The 15,963-nt window shown below is 40.0% G+C and overlaps 1 protein-coding gene across 2 annotated transcripts in view; it reads right to left on the reverse strand.

The window, feature by feature from the left end:
• PLPP1 (phospholipid phosphatase 1) overlaps positions 1-15,963 on the reverse strand; it is a 112,292-nt gene that overhangs the window by 36,831 nt on the left and 59,498 nt on the right. Inside the window, exons 2-3 of one of the 2 annotated variants that reach the window (XM_059061140.2) lie at positions 8,754-8,905; positions 3,277-3,557 (exon numbers count right to left, since the gene is read on the reverse strand). In XM_059061140.2, coding sequence (XP_058917123.1) covers positions 3,277-3,557; positions 8,754-8,905 — 433 coding nt within the window. The remainder of the gene's footprint in view (positions 1-3,276; positions 3,558-8,753; positions 8,906-15,963) is intronic. The other variant, XM_059061139.2, reaches the window with a different exon arrangement.

The following is a 15,963-nucleotide window of genomic DNA, read 5'->3' on the forward strand; positions in this document are numbered from 1 at the left end:
GCACCTAGAGCTATGCTCTGCAACAAGAGAAGCCACCACAATGTGAAGCCCGTGCACCATAATGAACAGCAGCCCCCACTCGCCGCAACTAGAGAAAGCCTGAGCACAGCAACAAACACCCAATGCAGCCATAAATAAATAAATTAATTTTTTTAAAAAAGAAAGAGATAACCTGATAATCCTACATCCATTTTTAAAAAAAAAAAAAAAATTCCTACAAAGAAAACTCCAAGTCTAAATGTATTTACTGGCAAATTCTACCAAACCTTAATACCAAACATTGATACCAAATCTAGGCAACAACTTTACAAGAAAACTATAGACAAATAACACTCATGAACACAGAAGTAAAAATCATTAACAAAACATTAGCAAACTGAATCCACTTAATATAAAAAGATTTTATATACCATGACCAAGTGGAGTTTATTCCCAGGAATGAAAAGTTGCTTTAATATTCCAAAATTGAAGGGATACATTACATTGAGAGAAAAAAGAAGAAAAACAATATGACCTTCTCAACAGCCGTAGAAAAGGCATCTGACAAACCACACACTTTCGACAAAAATCTAATAAAGAAAAAAAAAGAATCTAATAAAGGACATCTACAGAAAACACATAGGTAATATATTTATATGGTGAAACACTGAGTGCTTTCTACCTAAGGTCAGGAATAAGACAAGCATATCTGCTCTCACCACTTCTTTCAACATTGTATTAGCAGTCTTAGCCATTATAATATAACAAGGAAAAAAAATAAAAGGCAATATAGAAGGGAAAAAAAAAGTATAACTCTCTATTCACAGACAGTATGAGGAGGAACAGAGAAAATCTTGAAGAACCTATAAAGGAAGTTACTCCAACTAATAAGTTACATTATAAAAGGCCAAATAAAACCATATTAAAAAACCACCTTTTTGGGATTCCCTGGTGGCGCAGTGGTTGAGAGTCCGCCTGCCGACACAGGGGACACGGGTTCGTGCCCCGGTCCGGGAAGATCCCATGTGCTGCGGAGTGGCTGGGCCCGTGAGCCATGGCCGCTGAGCCTGCGCGTCCAGAGGCTGTGCTCCGCAACGGGAGAGGCCACAGCAGTGAGAAGCCCGCGTACCGCAAAAAAAAAAACAACACACCTTTTTGTTTGTTTATTTCTAAACATAACAATTAGAAATCAATTAAAAAAATTTTTAAAACCCTTTCGTAATAGCATCAAGAAATATTAAAAACTCAGTGATATATTTAACAAAATGTGTGTATGACATGGACACCAAAATCTAAAAACTATTGCTAAGAGAAACTAAAGAACATCAAATAAATGGAAAGATATACCATACTCATGGATTAGAGGACTTAATATCAAAATGGCAGTTCTTCACAAACTGACCAACAAATTAGAAGCAATCTCTATCAAAATAAGCTTTCTCTTCTCCAGCCAAGCCACTAATTATCCCTTCCAACCCAACTCCTCCACTGTACATTCTGGAATTCCAATTCTATGGTTAAAATCCTCTGTATTTCCCTGTGTCTTCAAACTCCTCACTGAAACTTCACATCTCCTAGTCATTAAATTAAAGAGCCTTTCCCTAGGAGACTGCTTGGCCCTGTATTACTATCAAAGCAGAGAATGAGATATCTACATCCCACACCTTAAGAGTCCAATGTTGGTCTTGATTATCTTCATCACTCCTCAAAGCCATTTCTGGACCATTCTTTCCCTCTTATAAAAAATGCTTGCTGGGCTTCCCTGGTGGCGCAGTGGTTGGGAGTCCGCCTGCCGATGCAGGGGACACGGGTTCGTGCCCCGGTCCGGGAGGATCCCACGTGCCGCGGAGCAGCTGGGCCCGTGAGCCATGGCCGCTGAGCCTGCGCGTCCGGAGCCTGTGCTCCGCAATGGGAGAGGCCACAGCAGTGAGAGGCCCGCGTATCACCAAAAAAAAAAAAAAAAAAAAAAAAAAAAAAAAAATGCTTGCTTACCTAAGCTCAAATCAACAATACCACCTTCCGCTATCTACTTCTCAACTAATTAGCACTTAAGTCACTTTCCCCCCTTAATTAAGACTTTACACCCATATCAGTCCTCATATCATCACCTCAGAGCTTGCCATTCAACAGCCTGTCTATTCTCTGGCCTTGTTATCAACAGGGAGGTTCTATTCCATTGTCAACATTTGTTAACATAAGTCTTTCCTGCTAGACTAAGCTCCATGAAGATAGAAACCAGAGCTGTCTTGTTCACTGCTGAATGCCAAGCACATAGCATAATGCATACTCTTAAATAAGGTGTTTTTTCATCCCCACTAAATGCAAATACTGAGGGGTACTAGCAGGCCTCTGTGACTTACAAAAGAACTAACAAGGACAATAAAGTGTCTGGGAATCATCTTTAAAAAGAAAATCAGAGGATGTTTTTCTGAGAGGAAGTATTTGTTGGATGAACAAATAAAGGAAATTGGTAACAGCTATCTTAAAATACAAGAAGGTCAAACATATAGAAAAGGAAAGATTGACAATTCTGAGACTTGGGATGAGGAATTGGCTCTGCTACTAATTAGTGGCTTTATTCAATGTTACTGGCCCTCTGTCTGCTCATCTATAAATTAAAGGCATTAGACCTTCTGGGTTCCAAACAGTCTCTTTCATTCATGTCTAACAGTGCTCCCGATATAGAAAGTAGCCCAACAAGTGTGTTATAAGAAAGCAACCTGAGGACCTAAAGCTATCAAAATATGAATGAAGTTACCTTACAAAAAATATACTCTAAGAATACTAAGAGATCTAGCAGAGCTTCATACCTGGTTGGACTAGATCAGAAGTAAGTAAACTATAACCCACAGGGCAGCCACTGTTTATGTAATAAATAAAGTTTCACTGGGGCACAGCTACACCCATTTGTTCAAGGACTGTCTGTGACTGCTTTTTCCTGCTACAAAGGCAGAGTTGGATACTAGTCAACATATGGCCCACAAAGCCTAAAATATTTATTACCTGGCACCTTAAGAAAAAGTTTGCTGACCCTGGTCTGTATGATCTAAAAGGTTCATTTTATATTATTATACACTGAAGATGAAAAGAGTTGCATTAAAATGCTCTTAAATCGAGTATAGGGATAAAACAGGAAAAAAGAGTAAGTAGAGAAAATAGATCAAACATGATCTCAGTTCATCTACTGGTGATTACACTAGCTTCTCTGAGTTAGTGGATGGCTCATCTTCCAATCACTGAAACCTTCTATTCCAAGAATACACAAGATAAAACAAGCATTAAAAATTTAACACGCACCTGCCCTCCTTCACTTTTTGTGCATTCCCTCGACATATGTAGTTTTCAATGTAGCCATCACTGCAGTTGATTTTTGACCAGTCTGGGTCACAAACATCCAAGAAGTGAGGCCGCAGTCTGCCTATCGAATACTTGGCAATATCAGTCAGGGACTGACTAGCAGCTGCACCAAATAAAAATGTTCCAATGGCTTTGTAAATAGTGGCTATGTAGTTATTCCTGATAAAGGAATTCGAGTGCAAGAGGTTAAAGTAAACAGATAGGGTTTCTCCAACAATCATCTGAAAAAAAAAAACAGAAAAATAATATGTTAAGGCAGCAACCATGCACTTTAAACAAAGTAAAAACTAGAAAAGAAAATGGTAAATCACAATAAAATATTTGTTTTAAAAATACCTCCCCTTTTTTTCCTTTTCAAATGGAGAACAGGATATCTAATTCTAGACCACAAAAAAAGCTGTCAGATCAATTGATACTTTGCTTACAGAGCAATGGCAAAGCCAAAATAATTTCAAAGTCTACCTTGAAACAATAAAGCCTTATTTCTTTCCTTGTATTCAAATAAACTGAGCCTTAATAAGTAGACAATGATGTATCATGGAGGATAAAAACCATGGTTTTTCAAAGAATACAAACTTCAATTACATAAGTACTTTTACCTGACAGAGTCTGCATTTGCATCAAACATTCCTTTGAATAAAAAATATTCATCATGTTAAAAAGGGTAAAACAGTCCCACAGAGAGGAAAAAGCCAATATAATAAAAGCAGGGATCAAACACAGAGGCCAAAGGGTACAGAGGGCAGAGATCAGCTGTCAAGGCCTCCCAGTCCTGCCTCTCTCCGAGACATTTAGGGCTGGCTTCCTTAACAAGTCTCATTAAAAGACCAAACACAAAAAAAAAAAAAAAAAAAAAAAAAAGACCAAACACACACTTGATTCTCTCCTTCTCCAAGACAACATTTCAAGTGATTCCTTCCTCTTTAATTTTCACTTACTTTTGTAAAATGGGAGTCAGAGGCTTCCCAGATTCTATTAGAGTGTGTGTGTGAGCACGTACCAGTGTAATTAGTTAAAAGGCATAAAAAGGTTTTCAAATACTTCCCAAGTTCACAGGCCAATATCCTGAGAAATTTTTAAAAATACTGAATGGCAACATTACAAAAAATTACAATTGCTGATAAAATAAGCCACACTCTAGCTACTTGAGACCAAAATAAACGCTTAAAAAAAATTCTGCTTGCTAATTTATGTTGGGGTTGGATATAAATCACAAAGTTTCACTTAAGAGTTTCACTGCTTCGTCTAAATTTACATAAACAATTTTACAAAGCATTCAAACATTTCCATTAGTGACGACTAATTATCTTCAGGGTGAGACTTACCACAGATGAAATAAATGGTTGCCTCCTGAAAGGAATTTCAAGAACCTGATTATCAAAAATTTTTTCCTGGGCTTCCCTGGTGGCGCAGCGGTTGAGAGGGTCCGCCTGCCGATGCAGGGGACATGGGTTCGTGCCCCGGTCCGGGGGGATCCCACATGCCGCGGAGCGTCTGGGCCCGTGAGCCATGACGGCTGAGCCTGCACGTCCGGAGCCTGTGCTCCGCAACGGGAGAGGCCACAGCAGTAAGAGGCCCGCGTACCGCAAAAAAAAAAAAATTTTCCTCATCTGGCTCAAAGGCTCCTAGAATTCCATAATTAGAATGTTATAACTTTGACAACTAGACCATGAACTCTACAAAAGCAAGAATGAATTTTTAGTTGAATTGAAAGCCAGTACCACCATAGTGACCTAAAACAGAGCTGGTGGTCAGTAAATTTCAATTCAAGGTGCTGCCTCTTGGGTAAAAAAGTAAACACCCTTAATTTAAACACGTTAAACCCCATAGAAATATATTTCTCATTATAATCCTTAATGTGAATGAGTTAATCAAACCTTTGCTGAGAACAGGCCTCACAGGAGAGGAAAACCACACGCACTTCTGGGGATACCATACCTCCCCAACTGTGCTTAGGGTTCTCCCTGGTGATTGCCCTAGAGGCCTTGAATTAAAGTATATTACAGTCTCCTCAGGCTGTTAAGGTGTTCCAGCAACTGCCTTGATAGATTAGCAGCAAGAAAGGATATCTCTAATGTTTTGTTATGGAGTTGATCTTTGATAATTTGAAATATGTAACAAATATATTAGTCAACCACAATTTGAGCAGTCAAAACTTCCACTTCTCAGCTGTCAGCTCTTCTTGTGTAAGCACTCAACTACTTTCCAAAAACAAGTATTTGGTCTCTGTGAGTCTTCCTAGTCATAATGATCATTGTTTAGGGCCACCCAAACCCTGGTTCCTGCCACTGATGACCGAAAATCAGTTCACTAGGAACATTCAGAGCACTGGGCACAGATTAAAAGTTGATCTACAGAGGCGGTATATACTGAAACTTAACCCTTAATTCTGGGAAAGGGTGTGGGGGGCTTAGCCAACAAATGCTAGGTCGACTTACATCATTTTTTTATTATATAAAAAATAGACAATAGAGATGTTCTAAATTAATTCTTCTAAATTAAATGCAGGGATGTGTCTGTGCATTGCACTACACATGCAAGACATATTTTCCTTTCATTTTAATACCATATCTTGCCCTTTGAGCCATTTATACCAACTCAGCCTCTGGTGAAGTCCACGCTTAAATTAACTGTGCCCTAATCTTAGAGCTGAGATTACTGGTCACGCATTATTTACTACTCCAAATAAAGACAGGATAAATTATTAAAGAACTAAAGATGATGTTTGGGGAGTAAAACAGAATACTTTGAAGATCAAAGCTAATAATTATCTAAACCAGCGTGATTCAACCATTTAAAACCTATGTACCAGAGTATTTTCTCACCATCTTCTTTATATCTCCACCAACCAAGATAATTTTATACATCTCTACACTGTCACTATAGTTATGTCTTCCACTCAGGACCCACCTTCCCAAAGAACAGTCTAAAATCACTGGCGTACTTCCACTCCTTCCTAAATATCTCTAAATACCTCCATTCCCTTTATTCTACTGAAAATCTATCCAAAAAACTCAAAATGGACTCATCAGATCAAATAGATTTTTATCAACCCAAATCTTAACTTCTCAGAAGTATAAGACATCACTGACTATTTTGTCCTTATTGAAATTCTCCTTTGGCTTCTGAGAAACTATATTAATTCTGATTCTCTACCGGGCTCCCTCAATCACTCATATATGTGTGGATCATTTGCAAGTCAAATCAAAGGCCTGGTATGAAGTCCCAATCATAGTCCTGATTTTTTTTTTAAAGAAATAATTTACTTTCCTGAAATTAAGTTAAACATATACAAGTCTAACCAAGTGCTGCCTGAAAGAAGCTGAGTTAACGAATAAACTGAAATTATTTTAAATTAGTACATAAAACCACTGCCCTTAGCAGTGTTTGTCTTTGTTGATACAGTTGATATGAAAGAAGTACTTTTACAGCACCTTTAAACAGTCTGCTCTTTTTAAAGAAAACTACACTCAACTTACTTGCTGTTTTATAAAGATAACTTTCTCACAGGTGATGGTGAAATAATCAAAACTTCCAAGTTAATAAAATACAAATAACAATTTTTTGCTAACTGAGTGTCTGTGAGGTTCTGCGCTAGCTGTGCAGGCTATACAGCACGCTGTCCTGTTGCAGGCCTCTGGTCTGTAGCAGATTTCTGTAGTTTTGCTTATGCAGCATTCTTCTTACTGAGACACAAAGAAAAGTAGAATTGAAAGATAAGTACATTTGTAGCAGTGTTTGAGTACTTGAATTTTGTCTGAAATCTGCTATTTGCAGAAGAGTCCTACTAAAATTTTTATATTAAAAGGGCTATTCTCTCAGAAATACATACTTTATTTTATTTATTTATTTATTTATTTATTTAGACTGCATCAGGTCTTCGTTGCTGTGCGCCAGCTTTCTCTAGTTGTGGCGAGTGGGGGATACTCTTCGTTGTGGTGCATGGGCTTCTCTTGTTGCAGAGCACAGGCTTTAGGCACATGGGCTTCAGTAGTTGTGGCACTCGGGCTCAGTAGCTGTGGCTCGCAGGCTCTAGAGCGCAGGCTCAGTAGTTGTGGCGCATGGGCTTAGTTGCTCCGCGGCATGTAGGATCTTCCTGGACCAGGGCTCGAACCTGTGTCGCCTGCACTGGCAGGCGGATTCTTAACCACTGCGCCACCAGGGAAGTCCCAGAAACATAAACTTTAAAAAAAAGACCCTGATACTCATACTCCCTCTTTAATGGAAGGATCATAGGCTTGGCTTTCTTTCTTTTAATAGTAAAAACTCAGTGTAAAGATCTGTCTAGATTAAACAAACCACTGATTTCTTAAAACTTCACTATACTGTAAGAAGAGTCACCAGCATTATGGCAAAATCTCTCAAGTTTCATTCAAGCACCTAGGACATGCCAGGGTCCATGGCAACAGTGAGGATACCAAGGTGAACAAGGCACTACCTCTACCTTCAAGGAGCTCAGAGTCTTGCAAAATAAACATTTGTATAGCAGACGTTTTCTTTTATTAATTATACACCACAAATTATGAGTTGATTAATTTTTAGTGCTAACAAGGAGCTGTGATCATTCTGCAATAAGACATTAAATTTCTGAATCAAGAAGATTTGTTTTGTTTTTTAATAAACTTCAGAACAGACAAACTAGATACGCTATTATCTTTTTGGCCTGTCTCCTGGATGAGACCATATTTTCTGCTCGTAACATAAATCTTATTTCTAAAGTTACAAGTTACGGAGCATAAAACTAATTAAAGTCATAGAATACAAGTCAAGCGATTATAAAAATCATGTAGTCTAATCACTTGATATCTTCTCCCCAGAGCACATTCTCTAAGCATTCCCACCTGAATCCTAGAAAACAATAAATACTACAGTGTTTTAGTACCAGTAAAAATTCTTTGTCGTGTTCACTTCTAATTATATATAGAATTCAGGCTCTTCTCTCCTATTTCTGCCGTTATCTAAAAATTCTTTAAAGTAAAGTAAACATGGGTTAAATGAAGTCTTAACACCTGTTAAGACTTTTCTAGAACTCAGTAACTAGAAAGTCAGTTCATATGCACAGTCTCAATAAATTATAAAATAATATCATAGGTAAAAAGTATGCTAGAAATACATTGATATAATAGTCATCTATTGCATTATTACTGAAACAATAGCAAACTAGAGCTCTAAAAAAAATCACAGTGACTTAGAAAGGTTAGCATAAAACCTACACATGTTCAGTAAGGTTCTTCTGATTATATATTGTTGCTCTTTTGGCCCCACTTAAAATAGCTGAGATTATTTTGATCAAATAACATTAAAGATTTTAAAAAAACATTGTTTTAGAGGGTTATACAATCAATCATTAACAGGTTAACATAAAACTAAGCCAATTGCCCGAAAGTGATAAACTTGGAAAAGTGGATTTAACTTACAACGATAATACTGAATGGAATGATTATTCCACCTAATAACGGATAAGGTATGGTGTCTTCTTTGTAAGGGTACTTGATGGACTCATCATTACAGAATAATCCTCGTTGGAAAGGGGTATGCCTTGAAGTAAGAATTGCAAAAGGCAATCCAGCTAGCAAAAGGAATAAATGAAAATATCATTAAAAAGGAATATCAAAACTAATTAATGGCGATAATTATCCCAGAGACCATGTTTTAAAATACATTTGCCACGAAAATAATAAGAGCACATGGAAAAAGGAAATGCAGCAACGCATGCAACAGAAGTTAGAAAAATTATAGTTTAGGGTACAGATCTTTTTTCTACAGGAAACAATGCCTCCAAATCCTCTATCAACCAATTTAACCAAGAGCAACTTCTTCCCTTTGTTTCTGCCCAAATACACTAAACTGATTTTAGGGGAAAAAAATCTCTTCTCATGCTCTTGTTGTCATTTAATCATAGGGTTTTCAACACTATTTTCAAACCACTTTGTCAGGAGCTTTACTTCCAAAAGGTTGAAAACAGCATTTTGACATTCCCCATTTTATCTTGATATTACTATTATGTTTGGACAGGTCACAGTCACTGGCTAAGCTATCAGAGTATCTAAATAAAGTTTATCCACTCATTTCTGTACTGTCTACAGCAAGTTTAGAGCTGCTATGAAAAGGAGTCTAAACTTACACCAAGCTTCCTAAGAAAAGATGGACAACGGAGTCAACGCACAAAAGCACCTAAAAGAGCTCTTTTTTTCATCATCAATGTTTTCCCGAAAGATCATGTCTCACACTCATCTCCTCATCTCAAAATGTCTAAACTTTTATCTAAATGTGAACTTTAAGAATTCAGTCCTCCTTTACTTCATCACTGCACCCGGCATCCTGATTAATACTGACCAGGACTGCTTTCTAAGAGATAGAGTTTAGCAGAAACCCTCAACATGAGTTCTGCTTCAAGACTTTTCTAGGTATGGATGATTCTCTCCCTAAGTGACCCATTCTCCCAGCAGTAATACCATAACCACTAAGCTAACATACTCACTGTATATTCAGGTGTTCTTTCCATGAAGCTCCAAGTCTTGATGACCATTTACAGTTTCTCATCAATTCTGCTAAGCCCTAAAGGCTCAATGACAACAAAGCTTCTGCCACTCTGCCTGATGCATAGACTACAAGTATCAAACGTGTTCAATCTACAAGGGCCAAATGAAAAGGAGAAGCCCATTACTGGTTCTTTTTATTTATCTTCCTGTTTTTCATTTAGACTCTGAATACATAAACCAAAGTTTATTTTTTTGTGTTAACTAATTTGCCAAGCTGTTAAACCATTAGAAGTCTTTATGATGCAAGCAGTGGCCAAGATGGCAGAGAAGGAAGATCCTGAGCTCACCTCCTTCAACAGGCACAGCAAAATCATGATTATTTACAGAGCAACTATCCATAAGAGTGACCTAAAGATTAGCAGAAAAGATCTTATACAGCTAAAGCTATAAAGAAGAAACCACAACAAGACAAGTAGAAAGGGTGAAGATGCAGTATCGTCATCACCCATATTCCCAGCGTAGGCAACTCACAAATGGGAGAATAATTACAATTGCAGAGGTGCTCCCCAAGGAGCAAAAGGTCCTAGCTCCACATCAGGCTCCTCAACCTAGGGGTGTACACAAGTAATATGAACCTCCAGACTGTCTGGCTCTGAAAGCCAGTAGGGCTTACTTCTGGGAGAGCCAGAGGGCTGTGGGAAATAAAGAGTCCACTCTTAAGAGAGCACACACAAAATCTCATATGTTTCAATACCCAGGGCAGAAGCAGTTATTTGAATGGAGCTTGGGTAGGACCCACTTGCTGATCTTGGAGAGACTCCCAGGAGTCAGAAGGCAACTGAAACTCACTCTGAGAACAACACCACTGGCAGCAGCCATTTGGGGAAGCTCATCCCACCACCAGGACACTGGTGCTGCTAAGTGCCACTTTAGGATCCTCCCTATAGCCAGTCAATGGCAGACCAGGCCTGCCCACCAGATAGCACCAGCCCTGGGATGCCCCAAGCCAGGCAGCTAAGTGGGCAGAACACAGACCTACCCAGCAGCAGGTTGACTGCTGCCCCCAGCCATCCCAGCACATGACACCACCCACCATAGGACCCAGGACCCGGCCCCACCTACAAGTGGGCCACCACCAGCACTGGGACCCCCAGGAACCACTCACATATATACACACACACAGAGCTAGTCATCTGACCCAGCCCCACCCACCAGTGGGCCAGCACTAGCTCCAGTCCCAGCCTCACACACCAGGGGTCTGGCACCAGCCCCGAGATCTGATGGGCCCCAGCCCCACCCACCTGTGGCAGACACCACCCCAGAACCCCCAAGGCCCTGCAGCCACAAACTCTGGGCCCAGGCAGTGCCCAGAGAGGGCTAACACCAGCTCCAGAACTTTCAGGCCCCACAGCCAAAGACCCCAGGACCTGGTTCTGCCCATGAGTGGGCCAGAACTAGCCCCAGGTCCTCCTGGGCCCTGACACTGCCCACCAGCAAGCCCCAGGACCACCACAGCCCCCCACAGCAAGTTGTGTAAAGACCCGGCCCACCCACTACTAGTCTGGCACCACCCTGGACATCCAGGGCCCTGGCCCTGCCCAATAGCAGGCCAACACCAGCTGCAGGACACCTTGGGCCCCTTGGCCAGCCATGTCAGAATCTAGCCAACCACCTCCAGGCCATTACCAGGTTGGGTGGTGGGTGGCCATGCAGCCAGCCAAGCCATGACCCAGCCCCACCCACCACCCAACCCCATCCACCAGAAGTTGGCAGGCTCCACACAAGGCAGGGCCTGACAACCAATGGGACCAAGGGCCACCAACGCACACCGGTACACCCACAATTGTCAGCCAGCCACAAAAGAAGGACCCATGCAGCCCCTATAGAGGGCACCCATAGAACACAAAGCTCTGGTGACCAGAGAGGAGTACACTGCTGGGCCACGTAACATCTCCTACATAAAGCCACTTCTCCAAGATCAGGAAATGTAAACAACCTACCAAATACACAGATATAAAAACAGTGAATTACGCAAATTGAGGAAGCACAGAAAAACATTCCAAGTAAAGAAACAAGATAAAACCCCAGAAGAAGAACTAAGTGAAGTGGAGATAAGCAACCTACCTGAAAAAGAGTTTAAGATAATGATCATAAAGATGCTCGAAGAACTGGTGAGAAGAATGAACGAACAGTTAGAAAATATAAAGAAGAACCAAACAGCACTGAAGAATGCAATAACTGAAATAAAAAATACTCTAGAAGGAATCAACAGATTATATGATACAAAGGAACTGGAAGGCAGAATTGTGTAAATCACTGAAACTGAACAGAAGAAAGAAAGAAAAAAAAAAAGAATAAAAACAAACTAGGAGAGTTTAAGAGACTTCTAGGAAAACATCCAGGTCCAGGAAGCACAGAGAGTCTCAAACAGGATCAACCTAAAAAGCAGCCCACCAAGAACATTATAATTAAAATGGCAAAAATTAAAAATAAAGAAACAACATTGAAAGCAGCATGGTAAAAGCAACAAGTTACCTACAAGGGAACCCCCATAAAGCAACAAGTTACCTACAAGGGAACCCCCATAAAGTTATCAGCTAACTTCTCAGCAGAAACTCTGCAGGCCAGAAGAGAGTGACACAATGTATTTAAGGAGATGAAAAGTAAAACCCTACAACCAAGAATACTCTACCCGGCAAGGCATTCACTCAGATGTGAAAGAGAGATCAAAGTTTTACAGACAAGTAAAAGCTAAGAGTTCAACGCCAGTACAAGCTTGGACTACATAACAAATTTTGGCACAGCCAGCCGGGATCCTTGCTACTTGTGTCTAGCCAAACTGATCGGGGAATTTTCGGGTAAGCCCCTAGCAGTTGCCAGGATCACTTGTCCTGAGGACCTTCCCTTCAAAATGGCCCAAAGCCAGAAACTAACACAACACTGAAAAGCAATTATACTCCAATAAAGATATTAAAAAAAAATTCCCCAAAGCAGCACCAGCTGCCCCAGTGCTTGGCAGTTGGAAAAGGAATCAACGTTTGGGAGCAGCTGAAAGGCTCCACGCAGTAGGGTTGTTTGGGCAGATAGTTACAAAGTTGGCTGTGCAGTACAGGTTTGACCTCCAGTTTCTGGCTTTGAAAGTCTTCACAATGGAGCACATTTTATATGCAACTATGGACTAGGCCGTGTGGCTGACAGGGTCTTGGTGCTCCGGCCGGGTATGAGGCCTGAACTTCTGAGGTGGGAGGGCTGAGATCAGGACACTGGACCACCAGAGACTCCCGGCCCCACGTAATATCAATCAGCAAGAGCTCTCCCAGAGATCTCTGTATCAACACTAAGAACCAGCTCCACACAATGACCAGAAAGGTCCAGTGCTGGACACTCCATGCCAAACAACTACCAAGACAGGAACCCACCCATTAGCAGAGAGACTCCCTAAAATCATACTACATTCACAGACACCCCAAAAAACACACCACCGGACACAGTCCTGCCCACCAGAAAGACAAAATCCAGCCTCATCCACCAGAACACAGGCACCAGTCCCCTCCACCAGGAAGCCTACACAACCCACTGAACCAGCCTTACCCACTGGGGGCAGACACCAAAAACAACAGGAACTGCGAACCTGCAGGCTATGAAAAGGAGACCCCAAACACAGTAAGTTAAGCAAAATAAGAAGACAGAGAAATATGCAGCAGATGAAGGAGCAAAGTAAAAACCCACCTAAACAAACAAAGGAAGAGGAAATAGGCAGGCTACCTGAAAAGAGTAATGATAGTAAAGATGTTTCAAAATCTTGGAAATAGAATGGAGAAAATACAAGAAACATTTAAGAAGGACCTAAAAGAACTAAAGAGCAAACAAACAATGATGAACAACACAATAAATGAAATTTAAAATTCTCTAGAAGGAATCAATAGCAGAATAACTGAGGCAGAAGAATGGATAAGTAACCTGGAAGATAAAATAGTGGAAATAACTACCGTAGAGCAGAATAAAGAAAAAAGAATGAAAAGAATTGAGGACAGTCTCAGACACCTCTGGGACAACATTAAACGCACCAACATTCAAATCACAGGGGTCCCAGAAGAAGAGAAAAACAAAGGGAATGATAAAATATTTGAAGAGATTATAGTTGAAAACTTCCCTAATATGGGAAAGGAAATACTCAATCAGGCCCATGAAGTGCAGAAAGTACCATACAGGATAAATCCAAGGAGAAACACACCAAGACACATACTAATCAAACTATCAAAAATTAAATACAAAGAAAAAATATTAAAAGCAGCAAGGGAAAAGCAACAAATAACATACAAGGGACTCCCCATAAGGTTACCAGTGGATCTTTCAGCAGAAACTCTGCAAGCCAGTAGGGAGTGGCAGGACATATTTAAAGTGATGAAAGGTAAAAACCTACAACCAAATCACTCTACCCAGCAAGGATCTCATTCCGATTCGACAGAGAAATTAAAACCTTTACAGACAAGCAAAAGCTAAGAGAATTCAGCACCACCAAACCAACTTTAAAACAAATGCTAAAGGAACTTCTCTAGGCAGGAAACACAAGAGAAGGAAAAGACCTACAATAACAAACCCAAAACAATTAAGAAAATGGTAATAGGAACATACATATTGATAATTACCTTGAATGTAAATGGATTAAATGCTCCAACCAAATGACATAGACAGGCTGAATGGATACAAAAATAAGACCCATATATATGCTGTCTACAAAAGACCCACTTCAGGCCTAGGGACACATACAGACTGAAAGTGAGGGGATGGAAAAAGATATTCCATGCAAATGGAAATCAAGAGAAAGCTGGAGTAGCAATTCTCATATCAGACAAAAGAGACTTTAAAATAAAGACTATTACAAGAGACACAGAAGGACACTATATAATGATTAAAGGATCAATCCAAGAAGAAGAAATAACAATTGTAAATACTTATGCACCCAACACAGGAGGACCTCAATACATAAGGCAAATACTAACAGCCATAAAAGGGAAAATTGACAGTAACACAATAATAGTAGGGGACTTTAACACCCCACTTTCACCACTGGACAGATCATCCAAAATGAAAATAAATAAGGAAACACAAGCTTTAAATGATACATTAAACAAGATGGACTTAATTGATATTTATAGGACATTCCATCCAAAAACAACAGAATAGGGCTTCCCTGGTGGTGCAGTGGTTGAGAGTCCGCCTGCCGATGCAGGGGATACGGGTTTGTGCCCCGGTCTGGGAGGATCCCGCATGCTGCGGAGTGGCTGGGCCCGTAAGCCATGGCCGCTGAGCCTGCGCGTCCAGAGCCTGTGCTCCGCAACGGGAGAGGCCACAACAGTGAGAGGCCCGCGTACTGCAAAAAAACAAAAAACAAAAACAACAGAATACACTTTCTTCTCAAGTGCTCATGGAACATTCTCCAGGATAGATCATATCTTGGGTCACAAATCAAGCCTTGGTAAATTTAAGAAAATTGAAATCATTATCAAGTATCTTTTCCGACCACAATGCTACTGCAGTAGATATTAATTACAGGAAAAAAAAACTGTAAAAAATACAAACACATGGAGGCTAAACAATACACTACTAAATAACCAAAAGATCACTGAAGAAATCAAAGAGGAAATCAAAAAATATCTAAAAACAAATGACAATGAAAACACAACAATCCAAAGCCTATGGGATGCAGCAAAAGCAGTTCTAAGAGGGTAGTTTATGGCAATACACTCCTACCTGAAGAAACAAGAAACATCTCAAATAAACAACCTAAACTTACACCCAAAGCAATTAGAGAAAGAAGAACAAAAGAAACCCAAAGTTAGCAGAAGGAAAAAAATTGTAAAAATCAGATCAGAAATAAATGAAATAGAAAAAAAGAAAACAAGAGAAAAGATCAATAAAAGTAAAAGCTGGTTCTTTGAGAAGATAAACAAAATTGATAAACCTTTAGCCAGGCTCATGAAAAAAAAGAGGGAGAAGACTCAAATCAACAGAATTAGAAATGAAAAAGGAGAAGTAACAACTGACACTGCAGAAATACAAAGGATCATGAGAGATTACTACAAGCAACTCTATGCCAATAAAATGGACAACCTGGAAGAAATGGACAAATTCTTAGAATGGT

The sequence above is a fragment of the Kogia breviceps genome, chromosome 4 (assembly GCF_026419965.1).
Source record: "Kogia breviceps isolate mKogBre1 chromosome 4, mKogBre1 haplotype 1, whole genome shotgun sequence".
NCBI classification, from domain to species: domain Eukaryota; kingdom Metazoa; phylum Chordata; class Mammalia; order Artiodactyla; family Physeteridae; genus Kogia; species Kogia breviceps.